General features: G+C 37.4%; 1 protein-coding gene and 1 non-coding gene across 5 annotated transcripts in view; both read right to left on the bottom strand.

The window, feature by feature from the left end:
• RAB3GAP1 (RAB3 GTPase activating protein catalytic subunit 1) overlaps window positions 1-25,547 on the bottom strand; it is a 110,541-nt gene that overhangs the window by 15,863 nt on the left and 69,131 nt on the right. For all 4 annotated transcript variants that reach the window (XM_005572999.3, XM_005573001.4, XM_005573003.4 and 1 more), the window contains 10 exons: window positions 24,426-24,494; window positions 24,019-24,092; window positions 21,395-21,487; window positions 20,760-20,929; window positions 18,528-18,617; window positions 17,487-17,659; window positions 16,209-16,263; window positions 15,591-15,962; window positions 3,863-4,000; window positions 451-678 (listed from right to left, as the gene is read on the bottom strand). In XM_005572999.3, coding sequence (XP_005573056.2) covers window positions 451-678; window positions 3,863-4,000; window positions 15,591-15,962; window positions 16,209-16,263; window positions 17,487-17,659; window positions 18,528-18,617; window positions 20,760-20,929; window positions 21,395-21,487; window positions 24,019-24,092; window positions 24,426-24,494 — 1,462 coding nt within the window. The remainder of the gene's footprint in view (window positions 1-450; window positions 679-3,862; window positions 4,001-15,590; window positions 15,963-16,208; window positions 16,264-17,486; window positions 17,660-18,527; window positions 18,618-20,759; window positions 20,930-21,394; window positions 21,488-24,018; window positions 24,093-24,425; window positions 24,495-25,547) is intronic.
• Window positions 14,759-14,886, bottom strand: LOC123568167 (small nucleolar RNA SNORA40). The gene has a single exon (XR_006691388.1). It is a non-coding gene; the product is annotated as a small nucleolar RNA SNORA40 (small nucleolar RNA).

Below are 25,547 nucleotides of genomic sequence, written 5' to 3'. Positions count from 1 at the left end.
TGGCCGCTAAGGTATATACCATAATTTATTGAACCAAGTCCCCGTTGTTGGAAACTTTGGTTGTTTCTACTTTTTCACTTAAGAACTTTGTTGAACATCATTCATATACAAAGGTCTTTGTATACAATTTCTCATTATTTCCTTAATAAATGTTGTGGTAATAATGGAAACTGCTAGCTTAAAGGACATACCCATTTTTAACACTTTTAACATATACTGTGAGACAGTTCAATGGTAAGCAGTCTGTTTAAACTATGCATGTCTGTTATTTGCCCTATTTGCAACTAGTTCTAGAATCTTAAATGTGAAAGTAGATATATAAAAGGCTCATTGAATTTCAGTGCTTTGCACCTCAAGTGTGTCCAGAGCTCTCATGTCTATGACAGTGAGTTCCTAAATTGCAAGAACAGTAATTTGCATTTTAGTATTAGAGACTCAAATCTCAATTACCTTTTCTGCTTCCCGTGTATCATCAAAGAGTCTCCTTTGCCTTCTAGCAGGAACTGGCTTAGCTGTTTCCCAGGCTTCTACCCACATATTGCTTGGAATCTTCATCCGAGCACTCAGTTCTCCTTTCAGCACCACGTTGCCCTTTTCATCGGTCACCTCCTCTTCAACATAATCCCGGGGTGAATACCACCTCACAAAATCTTCCAGGGAGCAACCTGGATTAGCTGCCTAAAATAAGACCAAAAAATTCAGCAGAATCAAACGAAAATCAACAGTTACTGATAAGCCTGTTTGCAAAATTGTATTTTCAAAAAAAAGCCTATCTAATCTTTACAATCTAATATGTAAAATGAATTTGGATGTCACCTTTAAAACAGGTCAGATGTTTAAGTACCAAAATAATTTTATTTTTATTTTCTCAGCTTTATAGAAAAATAAAACACTTTCATTCAATGAATTTGGATATAAAAACTCGATGTAAAGAGAAAATCATTTTCTTAAACATATTATGTGCTATATAACTTAGTAAACGAAAACATTTTCATTCAATGAATTTGGATATAAAAACTCGATGTAAAGAGAAAATCATTTCCTTAAACACATTATGTGTTACACAACTTAGTTTAATATTACAATATAATGACTACTCAATACTAAGAAAAGTAAAAATTAAATAATACACCACATGATCAGAATAACACAGTGATGGAAAAGTTCTGTTCTTCTTTTCCTCAATAAATCAACACTGGTTCTGCAATAAATATCAGCTAACCTCAAAACTGTTCTATTCTGCCATCAAATTCTTATACTTTATATAACAAATTACCATCAAATTAATCGGTTTTGTGCTGTTAAGCAGCTGGAATTCAAACTACTGTTTTTCACGCTTCTGGAACCAAACTGATTAAAGTTTACTCAGTGGATAGTTCTATAGGACTAATGATGATGTATGCCAAAAACTTTTCAGTGATTCTAACTTCAAGCCTGGAAAAAAAAAACGAGGCTTCCCAGTGTTTGTGGTAAGGCACAGAGGTCTTTCTGCAAGTGTTCCAGTGATGTACTAGTAGAGTCCTAAGGATGGGCATGAAAACTACCATGATGAGAATGTTCCAGTGATGTACTAGTAGAGTCCTAAGGATGGGCATGAAAACTACCATGATGAGAATGTTCTGTCTTAAATATGAAGAGTAAAACTACCAGTTTCTCCTCACTGGGCTCAAGGGCTACCAGCATGACTATCCCTACCATCTTAGGATATACCCCTCAGGGCATATCCCCTAGAAGATCCTTCACTGACTGTCAACAACACAAACATAAAAGGGTTATGATACAGTCCATGGCAAAAGCAGTGGGTCAAGATTATTTCATGATACTGGGTGACTCAGGATTCATGTACAAAGATCTAGATCTTAGTCAGTCAACATCACACCCACATGAAAACATCCTAGGAAACCAGAGGCCTGGAGTAAAGAGCATAAACTTCAAAAGAAAATAATATTCACTCACACACTATAGATTGTATTAAAGAAAGGCATTTCATACCAAAATTCTTCCTTCTGGTTGTCCTTACTATATCAGGCTGAACACAGCTACCAACAGAAGGCCAAGGCTCACTTGAGCTTTTCTTCTCTTTATTGTTAAAGGTATGTACCACAAGGGCATGCTCCAGAATCCACCCTCTCTTTCTGGAATTCTGAGGTGTAGGTGTAGGTGCCCAGGCCCATATTAGTATGTTTCCAATACTCTGGGACCTCTCAATAGCCCCTAATACTAACTCATCCCTATACAAAAAGTAAAGGCAACCATATCTGTTTTAGAATAACTACGTATTTCCTTAAATGTATTATCTGATTTCGACCTATGGGCATGTATGTAAGTTGACTATTTAAATTACTGTCTATTTTCTGGTTAAAACAATGTCAAGAAAGATTTGTAGGTACCCAGGTTAGCCCAAAATAGTCTAATGAATCACAGTTTTGCTGAAGGGCAGTGTTAGAGGAACTATATAGAACCTTACCAAGAGGGACTAGTATGTTTCCACGGGGAAAAACTTTCACAGTTCCTATTTGGAATGTCCTCCCATGCATGCCTCTGCAAAGACACTGTAGCAGGATAGGAACAGATGACTCTGAAGGCAGCTAGAGGTCAGATGGAAAATTACTGCTGCGGAGGCTGGTATTTCCTGCTGTGCATACACACCTTAAGTCAATTGCCTTCTCTACCTTTTGGTCTGACATGTGCCCCAAGAGCCAACTGGCTTCTCTTTATCCACTGTACCAACTAATTGTTTTAAAGCAACTTATCTCTTTCTTGTCACATGGCAGTGTAGAACTTGCAGACTTTCTGTATCATTTTAGTCTCCAAGGAAACCATACAGCTCTTAAGAGGTTCACTGAAGAGTTTTTCATTTAGTAAAGATGGGTAAAATAAGCAGGAAACAAAAGGCTCCCTTTACTGTCACTTAAAAAGGATGAAAGTGGCATAGGTGTTTGTGGAGTGTTTATGTTTAAAAATAATACAGAAGTGTTTCAGAGAAAAATCAAACTCACACTGGCCTAAACAGTATAGAAGCAAGACTGAGTAGGGGCAATGGATTGGGAAGGTGGAGGCCACCACAGGTTAAAGAGGGAAGTTTGGGCCTGGGGATAGTTCAGACTATCAGCAGTAGGAAAGGAAGCCCTGTAGCCCATGGGGCTACCCACTTGGGGTTTTAAAATATAGGTGGACTTGCCTTTGCTTTCAAAAATAAAAGTCCTTTCTTCATTCCTAGTTTTTAAGCTAATAAGCCAAATGTCACCATTCCCTGAATCCTATATGTTCGAAATACTGACCTATATCCAACCCTAAAATATTCTTCAGATAGCAAATGCCTACTCATCTGAAATAGTGACTCTTCTGAGAAACCTTTCATGACCTACTCAGCAGAGTCAGTCTTTTTGACCCTGTCTTCCTAAGAGAACTCATGACAATTCCTTACATATCTCCTCCCACAACCTCAATCGACTGTAATTGAGGGTAAGCACTGTATTTCTTAACTCATCTAATCACAGTGCAAGGCACACAATAGGTACTCAAAAGTTCGCTGAGTGAAGTGACCCATGTTAAATCCTAAGTTTCCTAAAAGTCTTCATTAAATTGGCTGAACACAAAGAAACCACTGCAATTCACATATAGAATGATTCTATTCTCAACCTTCAACTATTAATAACACTGGATCTTTGCTTTTTTAAAACTTCAGAAACAAGTATGACTATGTCCTCTGGGGGGATGGTGGCAGAGTGCTGAACTACTAATGAAATCCAAACACTTAACAAAAAGACATTCGCCTTTATACCACTTTACAGAGTGACTTTCACAGTTTCATCCCAGAATAGCTCAAAATAGACCCCAGAGCTCTGCAAGTGTGACCCACCTTAAAAGACTCCATATCTGAGAGCAGACAGGCACTCTGCATGCGTGCTCGGAGGTGAGCCCCTTCTGCCGATGTACCTAATTTAGCTAAAACCTCAGACTGCTCTTCTAGCAGATCTTCTGTCATTGGTGCTGGTTCCTGTGAAGCACAAAAGGACAAAGCTCACAAACAGTCCTTTTTAGAAAAAGAAATACCATAAAAATAGAATAAAGACAACAATCATTTCAGCTCTAGCAGTCACAAGATGAGTATTTTTAAAAATCCAGAGAAATGCCTAAGTTTTTTAGAACTTACATTAAAAAAGGAACAAATTAAGAAAAATAAATATCACTTTCAGGCTTTCTCCCCATCACAGGTAAGATTACCATGTTTCCCTTGACAAGGATTGATAGTAAAAGACAAAGGAATTTGGGTCCACTAAGCAACATTTTCCTGCCTGTTACTGACAAAGAAATGAAGTCCTAACGATATTATTATATATGCCGTCACTAGTTGCAACAAAATTTTAATTATAATAGAAATGGTTTGATATAGAAACAATGGGAAAGAATTGCTCTAACAGGGCCGGGCGTGGTGGCTCACGCCTGTAATCCTAGCACTTTGGGAGGCCGAGGCGGGCGGATCATGAGGTCAGGACATTGAGACCATCCTGGCTAACACAGTGAAACCCCGTCTCTACTAAAAATACAAAAACAAAAATTAGTCAGGCGTGGGGGCAGGTGCCTGTAGTCCCAGCTACTTGGGAGGCTGAGTTGAGAGAATGGTGTGAACCCAGGAGGTGGAGCTTGCTGTGAGCTGAAGTGGAGCCACTGCACTCCAGCCTCGGCAACAGAGTGAGACTCCATCTCAAAAAAAAAAAAAAATTGCTCTAACAATGATCATCTCTGGTTATGGAACTATGAGTTTTTATTTTCTTTTCTCTACAATGAACGTGCATCACTTTTAATTATCCTGCAAGTACTAAGCAAGAATCTCACACTGAGATTTAGGGTTGAATAGCAACTAGTAACTAGTATTATATACTGGTTAAGAGCTTGGGCTCCAAAAACTATATGCTATGTGTTTGAATCCCAGCTTTGTGACCTTGGGCAATCACTCAACCCTCTTGTGACTCACTGCTGTGAAGAAGAGATCCTGGCACATGCTCAAGACATACTAGCAATTAAAGACAAAATACTTAGATTATATTATAAGCTTCCTACTTTCTTTTTGAATAAGGGTCAGTATACTTCTCAAAGTATTTCAGTCAAGTTCACAAATTATATTCAATCTCTTATGAAGGAGTATACTCAAGAGCAGAGGCCTTCATTCTTTCTATTAAGAAGGGGCTACATTTCATTGGCCTACAGCCCTGAAATCACAGGATGGGAGGGAAAGAAAGAGATATTGAGAGGACACTGACTATCTCTCCCACTTGGAAATTTGAGCCACCTGTAAGTATAGAAGAACATGATAAAGAGGAGAATAAACAGCAAGTTGCATGTGGGCCATACATTTTCACATATACTGTTTCTGAATATGCCCAAAGCTTTCTTATATACAGGACCCATGGGATCACTGAGAGGGGTCAGGGAATTTTGCAAGTGATGAAAATGAGACGCAGAGATAAAGCGCCTTGCCCAGGATCACCAAGTGGCAAAACTACCAAGCAGCAAACAGAAAAGAGAATCCAGGACATCAGTTTAATGCTGACTTTAAGAATTACTAGCTTGAGGCTGGGCATCATGGCTCAAGCCTGTAATCCCAGCACTTTGGGAGGCTGAGGCAGACACATCACTTGAGGTCAGGAGTTCAAGCCCAGTCTGGCCAACATGGCGAAACTCCATCTCTACTTAAAAAAAAAAAAAAAAAGATACAAAAATTAGCCGGGCATGGTATATGCCTGTAATCCCAGCTACTCAGGAGGCTGAGGCAGGATAATCGCTTGAACCCAGAAGGTGGACGTTGCAGTGAACTGAGATCACGCCACTGCATTCAGGCCTCGGTAACAGAGCAAGACTCCCGTCACACACACACACACACACAAAAGAATTACTAGCTTGGTTCCAATCCACTGGCTAAGGACATTTTCTTCTAGCCCTGGCTCTAGTACATTGGGGTAAAGTCTTCAAACTTTTTCTAGCCATGTATTTTATGTTGTGACCTAAGTCTACATAAATGGAACACAGAAGTATGTTTGAATTCTTATGAAGCAACTATATAAAGTCTTATTATTTTTCAGTGAAGAGGCAACTGATTAATGGCATATTTTGAGCCAACTTCTAAAGCTTGAAATTACATTGGTTTCAACTGGGATCATTTTGAATTCCAACCATTTCATATAAGTACACTTATAATGATTACAATTCAAATAAAATTAACCTAAAATAAGAAAGTAAAATGGATGAAAATTTTGCCTAGATTTACCTAAAGGCAAAATATAAAAATTAATTTCTAAATACATAAAATGTACATTGAAAGAAGAGTAAGTCAATCCAGATTTAGAATATACATTCAAATGTGAAAATTCAAGCATCTGAAATAAGGGAGGGAGCACAGGCCTTTGAAGAAAAATAAAGCACTAAATTTAAAAAGTATTATTTTTATTTCAGGAAAGAAGCAGCCTGGGCTTCCAAAATAACTTTTTCAGACTGTTTATTAACCCAGTCAAACCAAGGAAACAAATGTACAATTAGCTTATTAAAAACAGGGACTCCAACCTGGGCAATAAAGTAAGACCCTGTCTCTCAAAAAATTAAATAAGTAGCTGGGCATGGTGGTGGGCGCCTATAATTCTAGCTACTTAGGAAGCTGAGGTGGGAGGACCACTTCAGCCTGGGAAATTGAGGCTGCAGTGAGCTATGACTGAGCCACCGCACTTCAGCCTGGGCAACAGAGTGAGACCCCAAGTCAAAAAAAAAGAGGTGGGGGAAGGGACTAGAACTAATTAAAATCTGGAAGGAGAAAGGATACAAAAAAAAATTAACCTTTGCTGAACACTTACATGCCAAGTGCTTTCAAATATGATATGTGATTTAATCCTGAACAAATTAGAATAATATAAACTATTATTGCTTTTTAAGAATTCAATATTTATTAAACAGATCAAGAAGTAGGGTTTTAAAACTGCAGATGTGTTAGAACAAGATAGAAACACTTGGCCAGGCGCAGTGGCTCACGCCTGTAATCCCAGCACTTTGGGAGGCCGAGACGGGCGGATCACGAGGTCAAGAGATCGAGACCATCCCGGCTAACACGGTGAAACCCCGTCTCTACCAAAAATATAAAAAAAATTAGCCGGGTGTGGTGGTGGGTGCCTGTAGTCCCAGCTACTCGGGAGGCTGAGGCAGGAGGATGGCGTGAACCCGGGAGGCGGAGCTTGCAGTGAGCCGAGATCAAGCCACTACACTCCAGCCTGGGCGACAGAGCGAGACTCCGTCTCAAAAAAAAAAAAAAAAAAAAAAAAAAAAAGATAGAAACACTTTCATTTTTCCTTTTTTAAAGACTGTTTTCTTTTTTTTTTTTTTGAGACAGAGTCTCACTCTGTCGCCCAGGCTGAAGTGCAGTGGCATGATCTCAGCTCACTGTAACCTTCACCTCCTGGGTTCAAGCAAGCAATTCTCATGTCTCAGTCTCCCCAGTTGCTGGGGTACAGACATGCACCACCATGCCCAGCTAATTTTTGTATTTGTAGTACAGACAGGGTTTCATCATGTTGGCCAGGCTCGTCTTGGTCTCCAGACCTCAGGTGATCCACCTGCCTCGGCCTCCCAGAGTGCCTCCCAGATTACAGGCGTGAGTGACCTCTCCCAGCCCTAAACAACTTTTTAGAAGTATAATCAACATACAATAATTTAAAGGCACATTTGATAAATTTTCATATGTGTGTGTTTATACCCCCATGAAATAATCACACAATCAAGATACTGAATATATTCATTACCTCAGAAATTTCCTTATGCCCATTATTTTTGGAATGTCCATTAAGAGTGAATGGATAAACAAACTGTTGTATATCTATGCAAGGGAAAACTACTAAACCTAAAAATGTATGAACTATTGATACATACAGTTGTGAATCTCAAGATAATTATGCTGAAAGAATACACACAAAAAATGTTATTCCATTTGCATAAAATTCTAGAATATGGAAATTAATCTATTACTGTGTTTTAAGATGAGAAAAACAAGGCTCAGAAAGGAAACATAGCTTGTACTAGCAATACTGTGAATAAATGGTGATGAAGGATATTAATCCAGTTCTGCTAGATCCTAAAACCCAGGTCTATACAAGACCTCAATACCTACTGCATTCTCCATAGGAAGGTTAGAACAAATATACACTTGGAGTCAGGGGCGATGGCTCAAGCCTGTAATCCCAGCACTTTGGGAGGCCAAGGTGGGCAGATCACTTGAGGTCAGGAGTTCAAGACCAGCCTGGCCAACATGGTGAAATCCCATCTCTATTAAAAATACAAAAATTAGTCAGGCTTAGTGGCAGGCACCTGTAATCCCAGCTACTCAGGAGGCTGAGGCACAAGAATCACTTGAACCCAGCAGGCAGAAGCTGCAGTGAGCCAAGATCACAATCGCACCACTGCACTCCAGCCTGGGTGACAGAGCGAGACCCTGTCTTCAAAAAAAAAGGAACAAATATGCACTTATATACTTGGTTTCTAGCATTAGAAGATTCTGTTCTAAGACTAAAATTTAATCACGAAAAACCTAAATTCTAACTTACTTTTAAAAAGGTATAATAAAGCAAATAGCATAAGGGCTATCAAAAACAAAACAAAAACCAAACCTACTAAATTATACCTGGCAAAGAAACAATATAAGCATGGATAATAAAGTTAACAGAATTCATGTTTCAAATTATTATTTACTTCACTATACCTGGTACTTTACTAAAATTCGTAACTATTAAAGCATATTATCATACACCACAAAAAATCCAAGTTGAGGGATATAATGCAAAGCACACAACTCCCTTTACAAATATTATAATTCATCAACCCATTTCAGAATATAAAGACTAGTTACAAAAACTAAGTAATCCTTGCATCTTGAGGGGCAATAATAGCCACTTATGTAAGAAAATGTCTTCAGAAGAATAATAGCTAAAAATTGTTTATTTTGAATTAGACATTATGTTAATCACTTATCAGGTACCATGTCATTTAAATGATGTAGGAAGTACTATGAACTTATAGTTGAAAAAACTAAGGCAAAGAAAGAAAAAATATGTATACCCCAAGTCATACATATGCTAAGTGGCAGAAATGGAATTTGAACTCAGGCAATCTAACTCCACTGACAGTGTTCCTAACTATCATGCTGTGAGCAAATGATATAAGAACTATGTAAAACTAGAATAATTACTAGAGGTTGAGAAGCATGTGTGTGAATGTGTGTGTTCACTGTTAATAAATGGTGATGTAGACCAGCCTGGCCTTCAGAAAAATACAATCTAAAACACTGAGAGACTATTTTTGACCATCATGTTAGCAAAAATTTATATGGTTGGTAATACCAATTGTTTATAAGAAATTAAGGCTGGGTGGCCGGGCGCGGTGGCTCAAGCCTGTAATCCCAGCACTTTGGGAGGCCGAGGCGGGTGGATCACGAGGTCAGGAGATCGAGACTATCCTGGCTAACATGGTGAAACCCCGTCTCTACTAAAAATACAAAAAACTAGCCGGGCGTGGTGGTGGGCGCCTGTAGTCCCAGCTACTTGGGAGGCTGAGGTGGGAGAATGGCGTGAACCCGGGAGGCGGAGCTTGCAGTGAGCCGAGATCAGCCACTGCACTCCAGCCTGGGAGACACAGCGAGACTCCATCTCAAAAAAAAAAAAAAAAAAAGAAATTGAGGCTGGGCACAGTGGCTCATGCCTATAATCCCAGCACTTTGGGAAACCGAAACAGAGGATCGCTTGAGGTCAGGAGTTTAGGACCAGCCTGGGCAACATAGCAAGACTCCATCTTTACAAAAATTTTAAAAGTGAAAAACTCAGCCTGGCATGATGGTGAGCACTTAATAGTCCCAGCTACTTGAGAGGCTGATGTAGGAGGATCACTTGAGCCCAGCAGGTAAGGCTGCAGTGAGCCTGATCATGCCACTGCATTCCAGCCTAGGAAACAGAATGAGATCCTGTCTCAAAAAAAAAAAAAAAAAAATCCATAAAACCGTGTGTGTGTGTGTGTGTGTGAGGGGTGGTATAAAGAGAGGTTAGCTAATGGGTACAAACAGAAGGAATAAGTTCTAATGTTCAATAGTAAAGTAAGGTGACTGGCTAACAACAATGTATTGTATATTGCAAAATAACTAGAAGAAAAAACTTGAAATGTTCCCAACACATAAAATGATACACAAGTGACAGATTTATCAATCACTTTGAGGAGGAGGAGGAGAAGGAGGAAGAAGAAGAAAGTGAATAGATAAGCAACAAAATACTTGCAATAAAAGTATCTAAGGACTCATATCCAGAATATATGAAGAATTCCTACAAAGTAATAAGAAAAAAAGACAACTGCTTTAAAAAAAAAATAGCCAAAGGCCTTGAACAGGCTTTTCACCAAGAAGATAGACAAATGGGCAATAAGTATATGAAAATCTCTATATGCTTCAGGAAAATGTAAAACCACAAGATCCTACCTCCTACCCTTCAGAAAGGCAAAAATTAAAATGACCAAAAACATCAAGTGTGCAGAAAAGAGTTAACATTGCAGGTCGGAGACTGCCATTCTTAGAAAGACCTGCTTGCAAAGTTGGCCTTTGACTAGCATCTGAGAACCTGGATTTTGAGAAGGTTTCCACCATTCCCAGAACTGATAAAAATGACTCACTATGCCTAAACAGTTTGTGCAAATAATATGGTGTTTGCTGAACACCTGCTTTCTTTATGGGAGTCTAGGATTTTGGTATGGTTAACCCTAAGCTTAAGGAAAGGATGCCTACTTGGCCAGCCCCTACTGATAACTCCCACTGCTGTGCCTCTAACAAGCCTTCCGGGGAAGACGACATTTCACACATGTGGTCACAATTTGTTGCAACAGGAATTAAGTGCACTCTGTGTAACTATACTATGAGAAGCTTTTTGGAAGCTTAAGCCTCATTTCTTCCAAACTTCATCCCATGTGCCTTTTCTCTTTGCTGATTTTCCTGCAATAAATTTTAGCCATGAGCACGATTACAGGCTAAGTTCTATGGGTCTTCCTAGAAAATCACTAAACCTGGGAATGGTCTTGAGAACCCACCAAATTGGGAGGATTATGTAGAATAACTACACTACTGTAAATTGTTGGTGAGAAGGTTAACTAGTTCAACCACTTTGGGAGACTATTTAGATACATCTACTAAAGCCAAAACATATTTGCACCATATAGTCCAACAACTCTACTCTTAGGAATATATCCAAAAGAAAATGAGTGCCTGTGTCTACCAAAAGAAACAAGAATGTTCACAGCAGCTTTATTCATATTAGCCCAAAGTGAAAACAACCCAAATACCCACCAACAGGTGAATGGATAAACAAATTGTGACAAATTCATAGAATAGAGTACTATGAAGTAATAACACATACACAAACACTGAAGCCTGCAACAAGGATGAATCTCAAAAACGGTAGTTAAATAAAAAAGCTCAATGGTATATAATGTATGATTATACAATGAAAGAGTATACAATGTATGATCACATTTATATACAAAAGAGTAAGCAAAGTATGCCATTTAAAAGGTCAAAAACTGGCAAAACTAACCTATGGTGATTAAAAGTTAGAGAAAGAGTTGCTGGAGGGGAATACTGGACTTCACTATCCAATGCATCTGGCTATTTAATTTAAATAAATTAAAATTAAAAATTTAATTCCTTAGAAACATTAGCCACATTTCAAGCACTCAATAGTTACATTTGGATAATGGCTATTGTATTGAATGGGAAAGACAGAGAATGTAGAGCATTTCCATCTTCACAGAAGGTTTTATTTATCAGCACTGTTCTAGGATGATAGGAATTTTCTATATCTTGATCTGGGAAGTAGTTACATCCATGTATCAATATGAAAAAACTCACCAAGCAGTATACTAAAGATTTGTGCGCTTTTTATTTTTTTATTTTTATTTTTTGAGACAGGGTCTTGCTCTGCTGCCCAGGCTGGAGTGCAATGGTGCAATCATAGCTCACTGCAATCCCTGCCTCCCGGACCCAAGCCATCCTCCCACCTGAGCCTCCCGAGTAGCTGGGATTACAGCCATACACCACCACGCTCAGCTAATTTCTGTATTTTTTGTAGAGATGGGGTTTTGTCATGTTCCTCAGTCTGGTCTTTAACTTTTGAGCTTAAGAAATCTGCCCATCTTGGCCTCCCAAAATGCTGGGATTACAGGCGTGAGCTACCATGCCCAGCCAAGATTTGTACACTTTATTATATTAAGTTATAACTCAAAAATTAAGTAAATACATGAACGTATGTTTTTAAAATGACCAGCAGAAAACACATACAATACATATAACTGTAGATTCACATCTAAAATATGAAGAATTCATATAAATCAGTAAGAACAGGAGAGCAACCTAAAAGAAAAATCATAGGTGATTCACAGGAAAGGATGGCTAACATATTAAAAGATGCTCAGGTTCATGAAAATTCAGAAAAATACAATCTAAAACACTGAGAGACTATTTTTGACCATCATGTTAGCAAAAATTTATATGGTTGGTAATACCAATTGTTTATAAGAAATTGAGGCTGAGCATAGTGGCTCATGCCTATAATCCCAGCACTTTGGGAAACCGAAACAGAGGATCGCTTGAGGTCAGGAGTTTAGGACCAGCCTGGGCAACACAGCAAGACTCCATCTTTACAAAAATTTTAAAAGTGAAAAACTCAGCCTGGCATGATGGTGAGCACTTAATAGTCCCAGCTACTTGGGAGGCTGATGTAGGAGGATCACTGGAGCCCAGCCACTGCATTCCAGCCTAGGCAACAGAATGAGATCCTGTCTCAAAAAAAAAAAAAAAAAAATCCATAAAACCATGTATTAATATGTACACGCATATATGTATTATACATCAATGCATTGAAACAGGTATAAGAAATATAACCCAAACCAATAATACTTGTTAGTTACTAGTTACTTCAAGGAATGTGAGTCAAAATTAGTGGATGGTGGCTTTCACTTTTTTTTTTTTCTTTTTTTTGGGACAGGGTCTTGCTCTGTTGCCTAGGCTGGAGTACGGTGACACAATCACAGTTCACTGCAGCCTCAACCTCCTAAGCTCAACTGATGCTTCCACCTCAGCCTCCCAAGTAGCTGCAACTACAGGTGCATGCTACCCCACCGGGCTAATTTTTTTTTTTTTTTTTTTTTTTTTTTGGTAGACACAGGGTTTCGCCATGTTGCCCAGGCTGGTCTTGAACTCCTGGGCTCAAGCAATCCGCTCACCTCGGTCTCCCAAAGTGTCGGCATTACAGGCACTGAGCCACTATACCCAGCCTCTTTCATTTTTACTAGATTACAATTTTCACAATAAAATGTTTTCAGGCCAAGCGCAGTGGCTCATGTCTATAATCCTAGCACTTTGGGAGGTCGAGGTAGGCAGATGGCTTGAGTTCAGGAATTTAAGAACAGCCTGGACAACAGGGTGAAACCTCACCTCTACAAAAACCACAAAAAATTAGCCAGGCATGATGGCATGCACCTGTAGTTCCAGCTACTTGAGAAGCTGTGGTGGGAGGATCGCTTGAGCCCAGGAGGTCAAGGCTGCAGTAAGGCATGGTCATGCCACTGCACTCCCCACCTGGGCGACAAAGAGAGACTCTGAGTCAAAAAAACAAAACAAAACAAAACAAAACCCATAAAAACAACTATTGCTGCTGCTGTTTTTGAGTTATTGCTGTTCTACATCCTAATGGTGTATATGGCTTCAAACTATATTTTTGAGCAGATAAAAGCTAATCATATAATTGAAGGATATTTACTTCTGTTCTCTCTACATATTTTTGGATTTTCTTTTTCTTTTTTCAAATCAATAAATTTTTATTCAAGGAATTCCATGTCGTGACTTCTTCCACTGTCCATCAAGGTCACTTTGGATCCTCTAAAGAGCTGGAGTCAAAAGATTTATCTTCAAGTTAGCCCTTTCTAATGAAACTGAGGCTTATTTTAATCCAGTTGTCCTGTTAGCCCATAATTCTTTTATTTTGGCCTCTGTCGTCTCCTTTTAATATGGATATACTGAAAAAGACTTCAAAATTCACCAAGAGTCTTTGGGATCTAATTTCTTCAATCAATTTACTTTAGGGTCCTTTTTACTGTAGGTGATGGATCTGCCTGGTTCTCAATTTGACACCCTAAGCGATCATACTCAAGAATAGTACAGATGTGTGGAATACGCCAATACCTTTAACTCCAGACATCATGTTCTCAAGATAAAAGCCTTTAAAACAAAAAGCCATCATATGTATCAAGTCAACATGAAATTGGAATGCAAAATCAATACTGCTGAGGATTCCCCTCATATCCCATGCTGTTTAACTATCTCTTCGACAGTCCTAGAATCAATTTTTTTTTTTTTAGTAAGAGACAGGGTCTATCTTTGTTACCCAGGCTGGAGTACAGTGGTGCCATCAAAGCTCAGTGCAGCCTCTAACTTCTGGGCTCAATCCTCCTGCCTCAGCCTCCTCTTTCTGAGTAGCTGCAACTACAGACACATGACCCAATACTCAGCTAATTTTTAAATTTTTGTGGAGATGAGGTGTTTGTTACTTTCTTGCACAAGCTGGTCTTGAACTCCTAGCTTCAAGAAATACTCCCACCTCGCTGTGGGGATTGCAGGCTTGAGCCACTGTGCCTGGCCTGGGACCAACCTTTATGGCTATCAGTACTCCCATCAGTTAATTGTGTCAGGTATCATAATATCCCTTCTTATATGTATCAAAACTCATACTGAACAATGAGTTCTGGGTTGCAAAAGAGGATTTATTTTTTGCACCTATTTATAAGTCTTTGTCCACAAGTTAAACAAAAACATACATAAGTGCAGTTGGATTTTCTTTTTTAAACATCTGAGCATTCACCACTCAGTTTAACAAATAATAAACCACCTTATATATGATGAGGTGATCTACTTAAACTTCAAAACATTTCTCAATTACAGAAATGGCAAACCTAAAAACCCCAAAAGTTTACTTAGATTTCTTTAATCTTTAAACATAGACTTTGTTCAAGCTTTTAAAAATCATTGATTAAATCAAGACCACATTTATCTATGTCATTGGGAAATCTTTACCTTTAGTTTCTTTAAACATAGTCTATATGTTTATTTTTAGACATAAACTTTTTTTTTTTCTTCTGAGACCAAGTCTCACTCTGTTGCCCAGGCTGGAGTGCAGTGGTGCGATCTTGGCTCACTGCAACCTCCGACTGCTGGCTTCAAATGATTCTCCTGCCTCAGCCTCCCCAGTAGCTGGAAATACAGGTGTGCACCACTGCGCCCAGCTAATTTTTATACTTTTAGTAGAGACGGGGTTTCACCATGTTGGCCAGACTTGTCTTGAACTCCTGACCTCAGGTGATCTGCCCACTGCGGCCTCCCTAAGTGCTAGGATTACAGGCGTAAGCCACCGCACCTGGCCTAAACATAGACTTTTTAGAGAATTTTCCTTACCCCAAGCACTATCTTCTACTAGGATGAAGTTATATAAACCATAAAATAAATTAAAATGGAAAGAACTAGTGCATCCTACCTGGGTTACTGGAATGTAGAGAGGTTCTCCATTATGCAGCAGTGTAAGTTTCCCATGCTGATAGAGCCGTCCTTCCGGCCTTAAATTTGCCATCTCCTTAGGTCCTCCTTTCTTGCCACTCTCTTGTCCATTTCCTTTAAGTTCTTCAGTATCACTTAGGCATTCAAAAAATTCTTCTTCGCTGTCACTCCAGGAATCCCAAGATTTTCCTACCTCTCCCTTGTCCTTATCTGTTTCTTTTAGATCATCTGGCCCCAAAGAGTCTCCTGCTTTTCCAGCATCCCCTGGATATATATTAGTGACATTATCTGAAGCACTTGTCTTTTTCCCCTCATCACGTGCCTTCTTTCTTTCAATACAACAATTTAACATCTTAAGAAAAGAGAAATAACATTTATAGTTGAATTAGTTACAGAAAAATAAAAATCTACCTACTGCTTGAATATTTAATTTTCACTCTCCACTTCTCAGGACATTGTGAACTGCAGTGACTACTGACTATAGATAACCTACAGCAGCACCATGAGAACATCATGTAACCCATTATTACATTTAGTATTAGAATAATCGCTGATTAAATCAAGACCACATTTATCTATGTCATTGAGAAATCTTTACCTGTAGTTTCTGATGCAGTAAACAACACCTCAGATCTGGGGGTCCACTTGCTAATCTATCAAATAAAGTAAGGAGAAAAGACAGCTTAGTTTTAGTAAAATTGCTTCAGATATGATTATTTTCTATACTACCATAATTTTTAGCTATATTGATAAGAAATCAAAACTAGATTTCCACACGTAAGTGAATTCCAGAGGGGGAGCACATAGAATTAAAAGATGAAAATTTATTTTATACTCCTAGTCCACAAATCACCAACAGCAAATATAACAGATACTTCAAAACATAACAGCAAATTAGTGATAGTTTTCAGGCCAATAAAAACTCAAAATGAGAAAAAGTCCCTGAACCCCCTTCTAGGAAGTACTAGCACACAGTATTTCACACCATACAAAATAAATCAGTTTGTGTATTCAGTGCTAAATTCTTACAGTGGATTCTCACTGTAAAAACCACGATCTCCACCTGTATTTCAATAGGACCTCAGACTGTCTCTAGTTCTAGGTTCCTCTAGACCACTAGGTTCCCAGCAATCAGCCAGAGGCACTCTCTCACATTCAACATGCTTCTGGGTCTGTAAAACGTTCCAGAGCAAACTGTCTAGAACCAAGAGAGAATCCAGCTAAGCAGAGATTGGAAAATGATATAAATGTTTTTGGATCAGTAATCATTTTATATTGCTCATAATCATGATTCTCCTATCTTAGCATGGGTAGATGAGCACTAAACTATGCAATATCAACCTATGTGCTAATGAAAATGTTCTGTTTGATTAAGTAAAATGTCAATTACAAAATACAGGTTTATTACAAAAGACTTTGAAAATACATAAAAGTATAAAGAACAAAATAAAAATATAATTTCACACTGGAAAAAAATGATAGCATTTCATGTTATTTATAATCTTTTTCCTGTACAAATATAGCAACATAATTAAAAGCACTTTGTATATGTATTAGTATATTATACTTTATTAGAAACAATATGAACATCTGTTATTAAAGATTCTTGGGGAAAAAATTGTAATCAATCTGTAATTTTCTATTATAGAGATACAGTACAATTTATTTATTCTTTTATGTTTGATATTTAGGTTTTGCCTTTTTTTCTATTATATTAATAAATTTGCTGCAGTGAACACCTCTAACATAAATCATGTCTAAGCGTCTTGCCACTTTCTTAGGGCAGATTTCCTAGAAGAGGGAAAAATAGGTCAAAAGTCAAATGTCTGCTAACAAACAAAATCCTATCTAAACAACTGAAAATTGAAATTATTACCCTGGAATTAGAAAGTTGTTTTCCCATCGGAAACGCATTTCAAGAACAAATTCCTGCCAGAGGTGTGCCACTCCTTTCAACCCTCCATGGTAAAAATTGATCATACAGAGACACAAAGCCAATTTGTATGTTAAACTGTCAGATGGTGCAGACTTGAACTGATTGTAGAGATTCTAAATTTAACGAAATAGAAACAAAGCAAACTTGTTACCAAAATATTTTACACATATAATTGAAGAGTTCATAGGGAGAGATTTTAGTTCTAAAATTAACCTATCCCACCTAAACTAGGCATTATCAAATGTCTAATACACTACTGCATAAACTATTCTTAGGCAGTCCCACATTTTCAAGATTTCTACTAAGATTAAAAACATAAAGCTATAGTTTAATGAAGCTAAAGTTGTAGCTTTCAATTTCTTCTGTGGAATCTCTAGGAAATATTCCAAATTTCATGTGTTGTTTTAAAAATCTTCTAATTACAAAATGAGCATGTCTAAGCAAACAAATATCATAACTGTCTAAACTGAAAATGTAAAAAGCCTTTGCTTTTTTCTCTCACCTCATGAAATCTACTTTTCAACAATAACTGTAAAGTTTGACATATATCTACTCGTCATTTAAATTCTTCCACTTCTTAATTTTTCAAAGACTAAACAAAGAGACCATGAAAATTTACCTAATTTTACACATTTTACTTCATTAAAGAGTTTTCCATTTACTAACTAGTTTTAAAATATAGAAAAGAATCTGTTGAAAAACATAAATTTAATGATTTCACCAAAACTCTACAATGAGAGAAATCCTACAGCTGCGTAGAGTATATTCATGCTATTTTTTCATTGTTTCCAGAAAAATTCTTGCTACTCAAAATGTGTATCTGTGCTAGTTATCTGGGTGGAAACCATGATCTCCCATCCAAAATTCCCAAGGTGATTTTTAAAATAAAAAGATATTAAGCTATTAAACTAGAAATATATAGAACCTCTAGAAATTCAGTGCATTTAAAACATTTTAATATTAAACCCCAAATCAACTTACATAGTCTTCACTCTCTGATGGAGGATAATTATTATCTGTTGAAGTAGTTACATCTAATGGTTTCTCGGAAACAGCATCAGGGAATAAGAACTTGAAGGAAAGGAAAAAAACAATCGTGTTTTAGACCACATTTCCTATTTTGTTGACTTTTATAACTCATATAGACATTATTTAACTTTTTAATGGTTTTGCTGCTCTAACAATAGAAATGTTCCAGTTGTATTGGCCAGTTTGTTCTACAATCTCAATTTTTTTCTATGTTTCCTTGAAAATACACAAGGTTTCAGTGACTAGCCAATTTTAGAAATTAGAATTCTTTTCTTAAAAGTAATCACTTGATTCTGTAAGCTGAATGATGCAAAAGCAAAATCTCATCACTGTGACTTCATGCTCATCCAAGGCCATTACATTTTTTTAGAGTTACTACTATTTAAAAAACAAAACCATAAAAGACAATTTAAAAACACCCATGTACTCATGAGGATCTGAAGAGTTATATCATCCACAGGCTTTCATATATAGACTACTAAGAGATGATATTCAAAACCCACAATTTTATTTTATGATACCCCTGGAAAGTAGGAAGCAGTCTAAACCTATAATAACTGACGTACCTTTTCCATGTGGTTTCTGTTTATATGTACGTGTAGGAGTGGTCAAAACAATCCAGTGTACATGACAACTAAGCTACATGATTTGAATAACATTCTTTAAGAATACAGTCTTAAAAAGGAGGCTCTCTACAGAAATTTATTTATAGTCCTTTTACCACTGTTCCTCTCAATTGTTTTGTGGTATTGCTGATTAGTAATTCCTCTCACTATGTATACTTTGCCACATATTATAGAACATGTCCAACACTTTTAAAAATTAGATGACCTACTATGTGCCAAGTGCCAGTACCAGGCACAATTACCAGCATTGTCCTATTCTCATACAACTGTTTGAGCTAAGTATCACTGCCCACATCTTACGACGTACAAGCTAAAAAGTTGGCTAAGAGTTTTGTTCAGACAAATGGTAGATAAGATTAACATTAAGTTTCCAAGTCCAGTTTTCTTTTCAACACTTTTCTTGAAGGTTCTTCCCAATGCACAAATTTCCAGGAATATTATTTTAACCACAATTACAGTAAAAATAGCTATCATTTATCAAAGGCCCATATATGCCAGGCAGTGTCACAGAAGATCCTGTAATCCTCACAGCAATCTCGCAAGGCTTTGTTAGCCAGATTTTATAGATGAGGAAACTGAAGTGACTTATTCAAAGTCACGCAGTAAGTCATGCAGACATTAAACCATGGTGTGGATGCCCCCAGGCTGGGGCCATTCCATCCTGTTATACCTAGGAGCCACCTTAGCCCTCTACTTATCTCCCTCTCATTCTCACTAAAAGCTTTCTCTCAACTACTGTCAAAGCAACTTTTCAAAAATATAATTCTGGGGCCAGGTACAGTGGCTCACGCCTGTAATTCCAGCAGTTTGGAAGGCCGAGGCGGGCGGATTATGAGGTCAGGAGATCAAGACCATCCTGGCTAACACGGTGAAACCCCATCTCTACTAAAAAAATACAAAAAATTAGCCAGGCGTGGTGGCACGCAACTGTAGTTCCAGCTACTAGGGAGGCTGAGGCAGGAAAATCGCTTGAACCCAGGAGGTGGAGGTTGCAGTGAGCCGAGAAGCGCAACTGCACTCCAGTCTGGGTGACAAAGCGAGACTTCATCTCAAAAAAAAAAAGAAAAAAAATTCTAATCATTTTGATCTTCTACTTAAACTGCAAGATAAAAGCCAGTGCTTCAGCATGGCAGGTTATCTACTACTTCTCCAGCCTCAACCCTGGTCACGCTCTGGGAAGCACCTTACAAAATGTCAACTGTTCAGCATGCTCTCGAACCTCTGCTATTCCTCTGCTTCTAAAGCCTTCTTTTCATCAAGATTCAGCTCAAATGTCCCTCTTCATGAAGCCTTCCCTGATTCCCACTGCCCAGACAGGGACAAATGCACCTCTGCTGTGCTGTCACAGCCCCCTTGCCAGATTTCTCACGTGCAACATGGTATCATAAGTACTATTTACTTTCCTTCTCACCACTAAACTAGTAGGAATTTTCTATATGTGGTAACTGTTTCACTCATTTTATATTCCAAAGTCACTGTCTACCACATAGAAGGAGCTGAATATATAATGAATAAATGATTCTGCAGATAGACCTATAAAGACAGAACATTTAATTACCAGGAGAATAGTATTGAGGACATCATTATTTAGCGGTGACTCCTCTACACCTCTGTGTTTTCGGATTTTCTTCTTTGCAGTGTGTACCATATTTGAAACTGATAATTTATGAATTGGAACTGATGCCGGCTCTGTCAATTTTGACAAAGCATGAGTTATATCAGCAGTTTCTAAAAAAAGAACAGAAATAAATATAAATTATATCGCCAACCTTAGCAGGTGAAAGTGATGAACAAATTGATGATTGTATAGAATATTTTACTCATTCTTTTTACTAGTGTTACATGGTCTTGGAATTATAAAATATTAATATACACATTCAGCTTTATGTGCAAGCATGAGTGACAATGGTGTCACACAAATTATTTCTCCCCAGGAGACTTCAAAATTTAACCTCTAAAACTCTACTTTTCAAAATATTTTACATGTTTGGTGGAAAGAACTTATTAAATGCCCTTAATGTCTTAACAAGCACTGGGTATAGCCTGGAAAGGAACTGTAGCTGTCTAGTCCATCAAAACTTGATTCTCCAACTTAATTCAAAATGAGAAAATAGATGAAAAGTTGCTGAAAAATGTGCCAAGGAAAAAGAGGAAGACATCTGAAGGTAATGTTAAAAAAAAAATGTAGGTTACCTTTGCCTTCTTCCTCAAATGCGGATCGTCCAAGAATCTCATCAGTTGACTCCTTTCGACGGCAAATTTTAAAAAATTCAGTGACAAAATCACCTATGTAGGAAAAAAGTTATCATTTTTGACACTTAAGTGAAAAAACAAAATCAGTCCTATAAATTATGTTTTCCACAAAAGCTATTAACTAAGATATGGTAGAAAGTAAAACCATTCAGTTTTTCCATTGAAAAAGGCAAGAATTAATCCTATATCAAAGGTAGCCTTGTTCTTTTCTTTCTCTCCATGTCCCAGGATATTTAAAAAGCTTTTCCTTAGAATTCCTTCTAGAAGGAAAGAAAAAAATAATTGTACCTAATAGTACTTACTATATGCCTCAATGAGACCCAGCATCCATCTGTCATTAAGTCACATAAGTAACAAGAACTTACTCTAGGTATGTAGTAATCTTTCCCCAACTGCTACACTACTAGAATCTAAATCCATTAATAAATAAAATAAAGAAGAAACACTAAAGATATGTTTCTAGAGGATTAGGAAATCATGTAGGATAAATATATTTCAGTTTCTGCTACATATTAATGGTATTCTTTCTGTCATTATTATTATTTTTGAGACAGAGTCTTACTCAGTCGCCCACGCTGGAGTGCAGTGGCACAATCATGGCTCACGGCAGCCTCGACCTCCCAGGCTCAGGTGATCCTCCCACCTCAGCCTCCTGGGTAGGCTGGGACTGCAGGTGTGCATCACCATGCCCAGCTAATTTTTGTATTTTTTGTAGAGACGAGGTTTTGCCATGTTGCCAATGCTGGACTCAAACTCCTGGGCTCAAGCAATCCGCCTGCCTCAGCCTCTCAAAGTGCCGGGATTATAGGCATGAGCCATTGCACCCAGCTGTCTGTCATTATTATAAAAAGAGGTAAAGTGATTTGAATCTTCTAAAGAGCAACAATGTTTACACAAATAAAGGAATGCTTGACAAATACTATCAGTACTAAGATACATCAAGTACATCTAAATTTTATAATTCACCAACTAATTCTGAATTAACCCATAACTTTTTGGGGGCTTCCTCAGAAAGGTAGGAAAAGTCTATAATCTAGTCATACAAAATATTATAAGAAGTAAGGTAAGATCATGGAACATTAAACTAAAATGAGAATACTTTCAATTCTAAGATCCTCAGCAAACATCACAGAGTCACAAAATGAGGAATAATAATGTTACTAAGAAGCAACTTAGTACGTAAACATAGTATGTAGTAATTCAATGATTAAACAACAGAAAGCATTTACTGTTCATTTACTATAACAAAGGCACTGTTAAATGTGATATATATACATGCACACAGGTACATAATCTCATTTGATCCTCCCAATAACCCTATGAAGTAAGTACTAATGTTATCTCTATTTTACTTATGAGGACTCTGGGGCTTAAAAAGATTAAGAAACTTGACCAATGTGGTCAATCTAGGATTTGAACTGAGGTCTGTCCAACTGTAAAACTCTTGACATTGACTCTACATTGTTGCCCTAAAACCCCAGACAAATTCGCCAATGGTGGACTTATACATTATACATCTTTGTTTTCGCTATTATATAGTTAGCACAAATGGCAACTACTAATCAGCATTTGACAAATAGCATATGAATGATAAAGAGCCCAAGAAAACAATGCTTTAGAGAAATGCATCATTACTGTCATAATAAATATTTGGTAACTCCATCAGTTAAATGGTAATATATCAAGTGATAGGGAGTTAAGGTAGCATAGATGAACATTAAAAAAAAGAGAAAATATTATGTGTACTAAATATAAGGAGGAAAAAGATGACAAGGCACATTGAGGAGATGGGTTCAAAAGACTTCATGAAAGAGATACACCTAAAAAAAGAGAAGGGGACGAATCCCAGACATAAGATACAATAATAGTATCTGAATAGCAATTAATATTTTTCAAAGTACTTCCATTTATGTTATTTCACTTGATCCCTCAAATAACCTTGTGAGGTGTATAAGATTATTCACATTTCTTTTCCCATATCAGAAATAGGCTGCAGATGTGACACAACTCTACAGAAGGGCTCTAATGTGCACTATCAAAAACAGTGCTCTTCAGGCTGGGCGTGGTGGCTCACTCCTGTAATGCTAGCATCTTGGGAGGCCGAGGCGGGTGGATCACGAGGTCAGGAGATCAAAACCATCCTGGCTAACATGGTGAAACCCCGTCTCTACTAAAAACACAAAAAATTAGCGGGCGTGGGGGTTGGCGCCTGTAATCCCAGCTACTCGGGAGGCTGAGCAGGAGAATGGCATGAACCTGGGAGGCGGAGCTTGCAGTGAGCTGAGATGGCGCCACAGAACTCCAGCCTAAGTGACAGAGTGAGACTCCATCTCAAAAACAAAACAAAAAAAAGAGCATCAGAAAAATAAAGCTGAGATAATGAGAAAATAATGGAGAATTTGCTGGCACTATGCAAAAAAGGATTCACTGCTACTGGCAATGATTTTTTTCCTACATGGTGTTAACTGAGGAGGTGACAAAGTACAAAGAATGTATGCAGTGTTTCTGATTTGGAAGTTAAGCAGATCAGTGGTATTTCAGGAATGGAGCATAATACACCTTACCTAGCAAACACTGAGGATTCTCCGCTTTTCGAACTCTAACAGACCAATGCGGAGCTTGAATAGGATCCAAATCACTAAAACGCAAACCAATAAACATAAGATCCTAATTATGACAATCTGCAAGATTCATGAACTTATTAAAATGCAGTCTAATGAAAACATAGAAGGACAAGCAATCCATTTAGCCTCCCTTAAACTTACTCTTATCCAGATACATAGAGCCATTTGGATAAGTTTTTAAAAAATAACATCATAAGAAATCAAAGTCCTTAGACAATAAAACACAAAAGGGAACACTAAAATCAAAAGAAAACAATAAAAAATGCACATAAAAATTACTAGCAATTTGAGAGTTATTCTACTGAAGTTTTTTAATCTCATTGTATTACTACTCTTAACATACTTACGAATAAACATCATTATCCACAATGATCCCTTCAGTCAGATGAGGCCATGTAGTAGCTAAATGGAGTTCACTAAAGTAAAACATAAAATACAACCAAAAGCTTTAATACTGACTCAGCAATTATATTTAATACTTCTAGAAAACTATTCCAAGAAAACAAAAGTATGTTACAGTGGCATTATTTATAATACAACAAACTGGAAACAACTTATTTAGCAAATGGTAGCACATTCTTATGAAGTTAATGTTTTGCAAACATTAATCTCATTATACATAATAGTCAAAAAGCATAAATAACCCACCAACTAATGAATGGATAAACAAAATGTGGCATATCCATACAATGGTATATTTACAGTCATAAAAAGCACAGAAGTACCTTAATTCCCCCTTATCCACAGCCTCACTTTCTGCAGTTTTAGTTACCCTAAATCAACTGCAGTCTGAAAATATTAAGTGAAAAAGTCCAGAAAAAAAAATCCATAAATTTAAAATTGCATGTTGTTCTGAGTAGCATGGTGAAATCTTGTGCCATCCCACCGCAGTAGGTGAATCATCCCTTTGTCCAGTGTATCTACACTGTCTATGCTATCTGCCCTGTTATTCACTTACTAACTGTCTTGGTGATCAGAGAGATCACAAGAAGAATGTGCATGGTACAATGAGATATACTGAGAGAGACAGATCACATTCACATAACTTTTATTAAGGAAGAATGTGCATGGTACAATGAGATATACTGAGAGAGACAGATCACATTCACATAACTTTTATTAAGGAAGAATGTGCATGGTACAATGAGATATACTGAGAGAGATCACATTCACATAACTTTTATTAAGGTATATTGTTATAGCTGTTCTATGTTATTATTAGTTATTATTGTCAATCACTTACTGTGCCTAATTTATATTTATTTTATGTATTTATTTATTTTGTATTACTACATCACCTGGAAATCTTACTGTGCCAAATTTATAAATTAAATTTTACTACTTATATGTATGCATCGGAAAAAACAATGTATTTAGTGTGTGGTACTGTCCATGGTTTCAGTCATCCACCGGGGATCTTGCAACATACCAGCTGTGGATAAGGGGTGACTACTGTACTGATTCATGCT

This window comes from Macaca fascicularis, chromosome 12 (assembly GCF_037993035.2).
Source record: "Macaca fascicularis isolate 582-1 chromosome 12, T2T-MFA8v1.1".
In the NCBI taxonomy this organism is placed as follows: Eukaryota; Metazoa; Chordata; class Mammalia; order Primates; family Cercopithecidae; genus Macaca; species Macaca fascicularis.
This window is presented reverse-complemented; position numbering and strand designations above follow the sequence as displayed.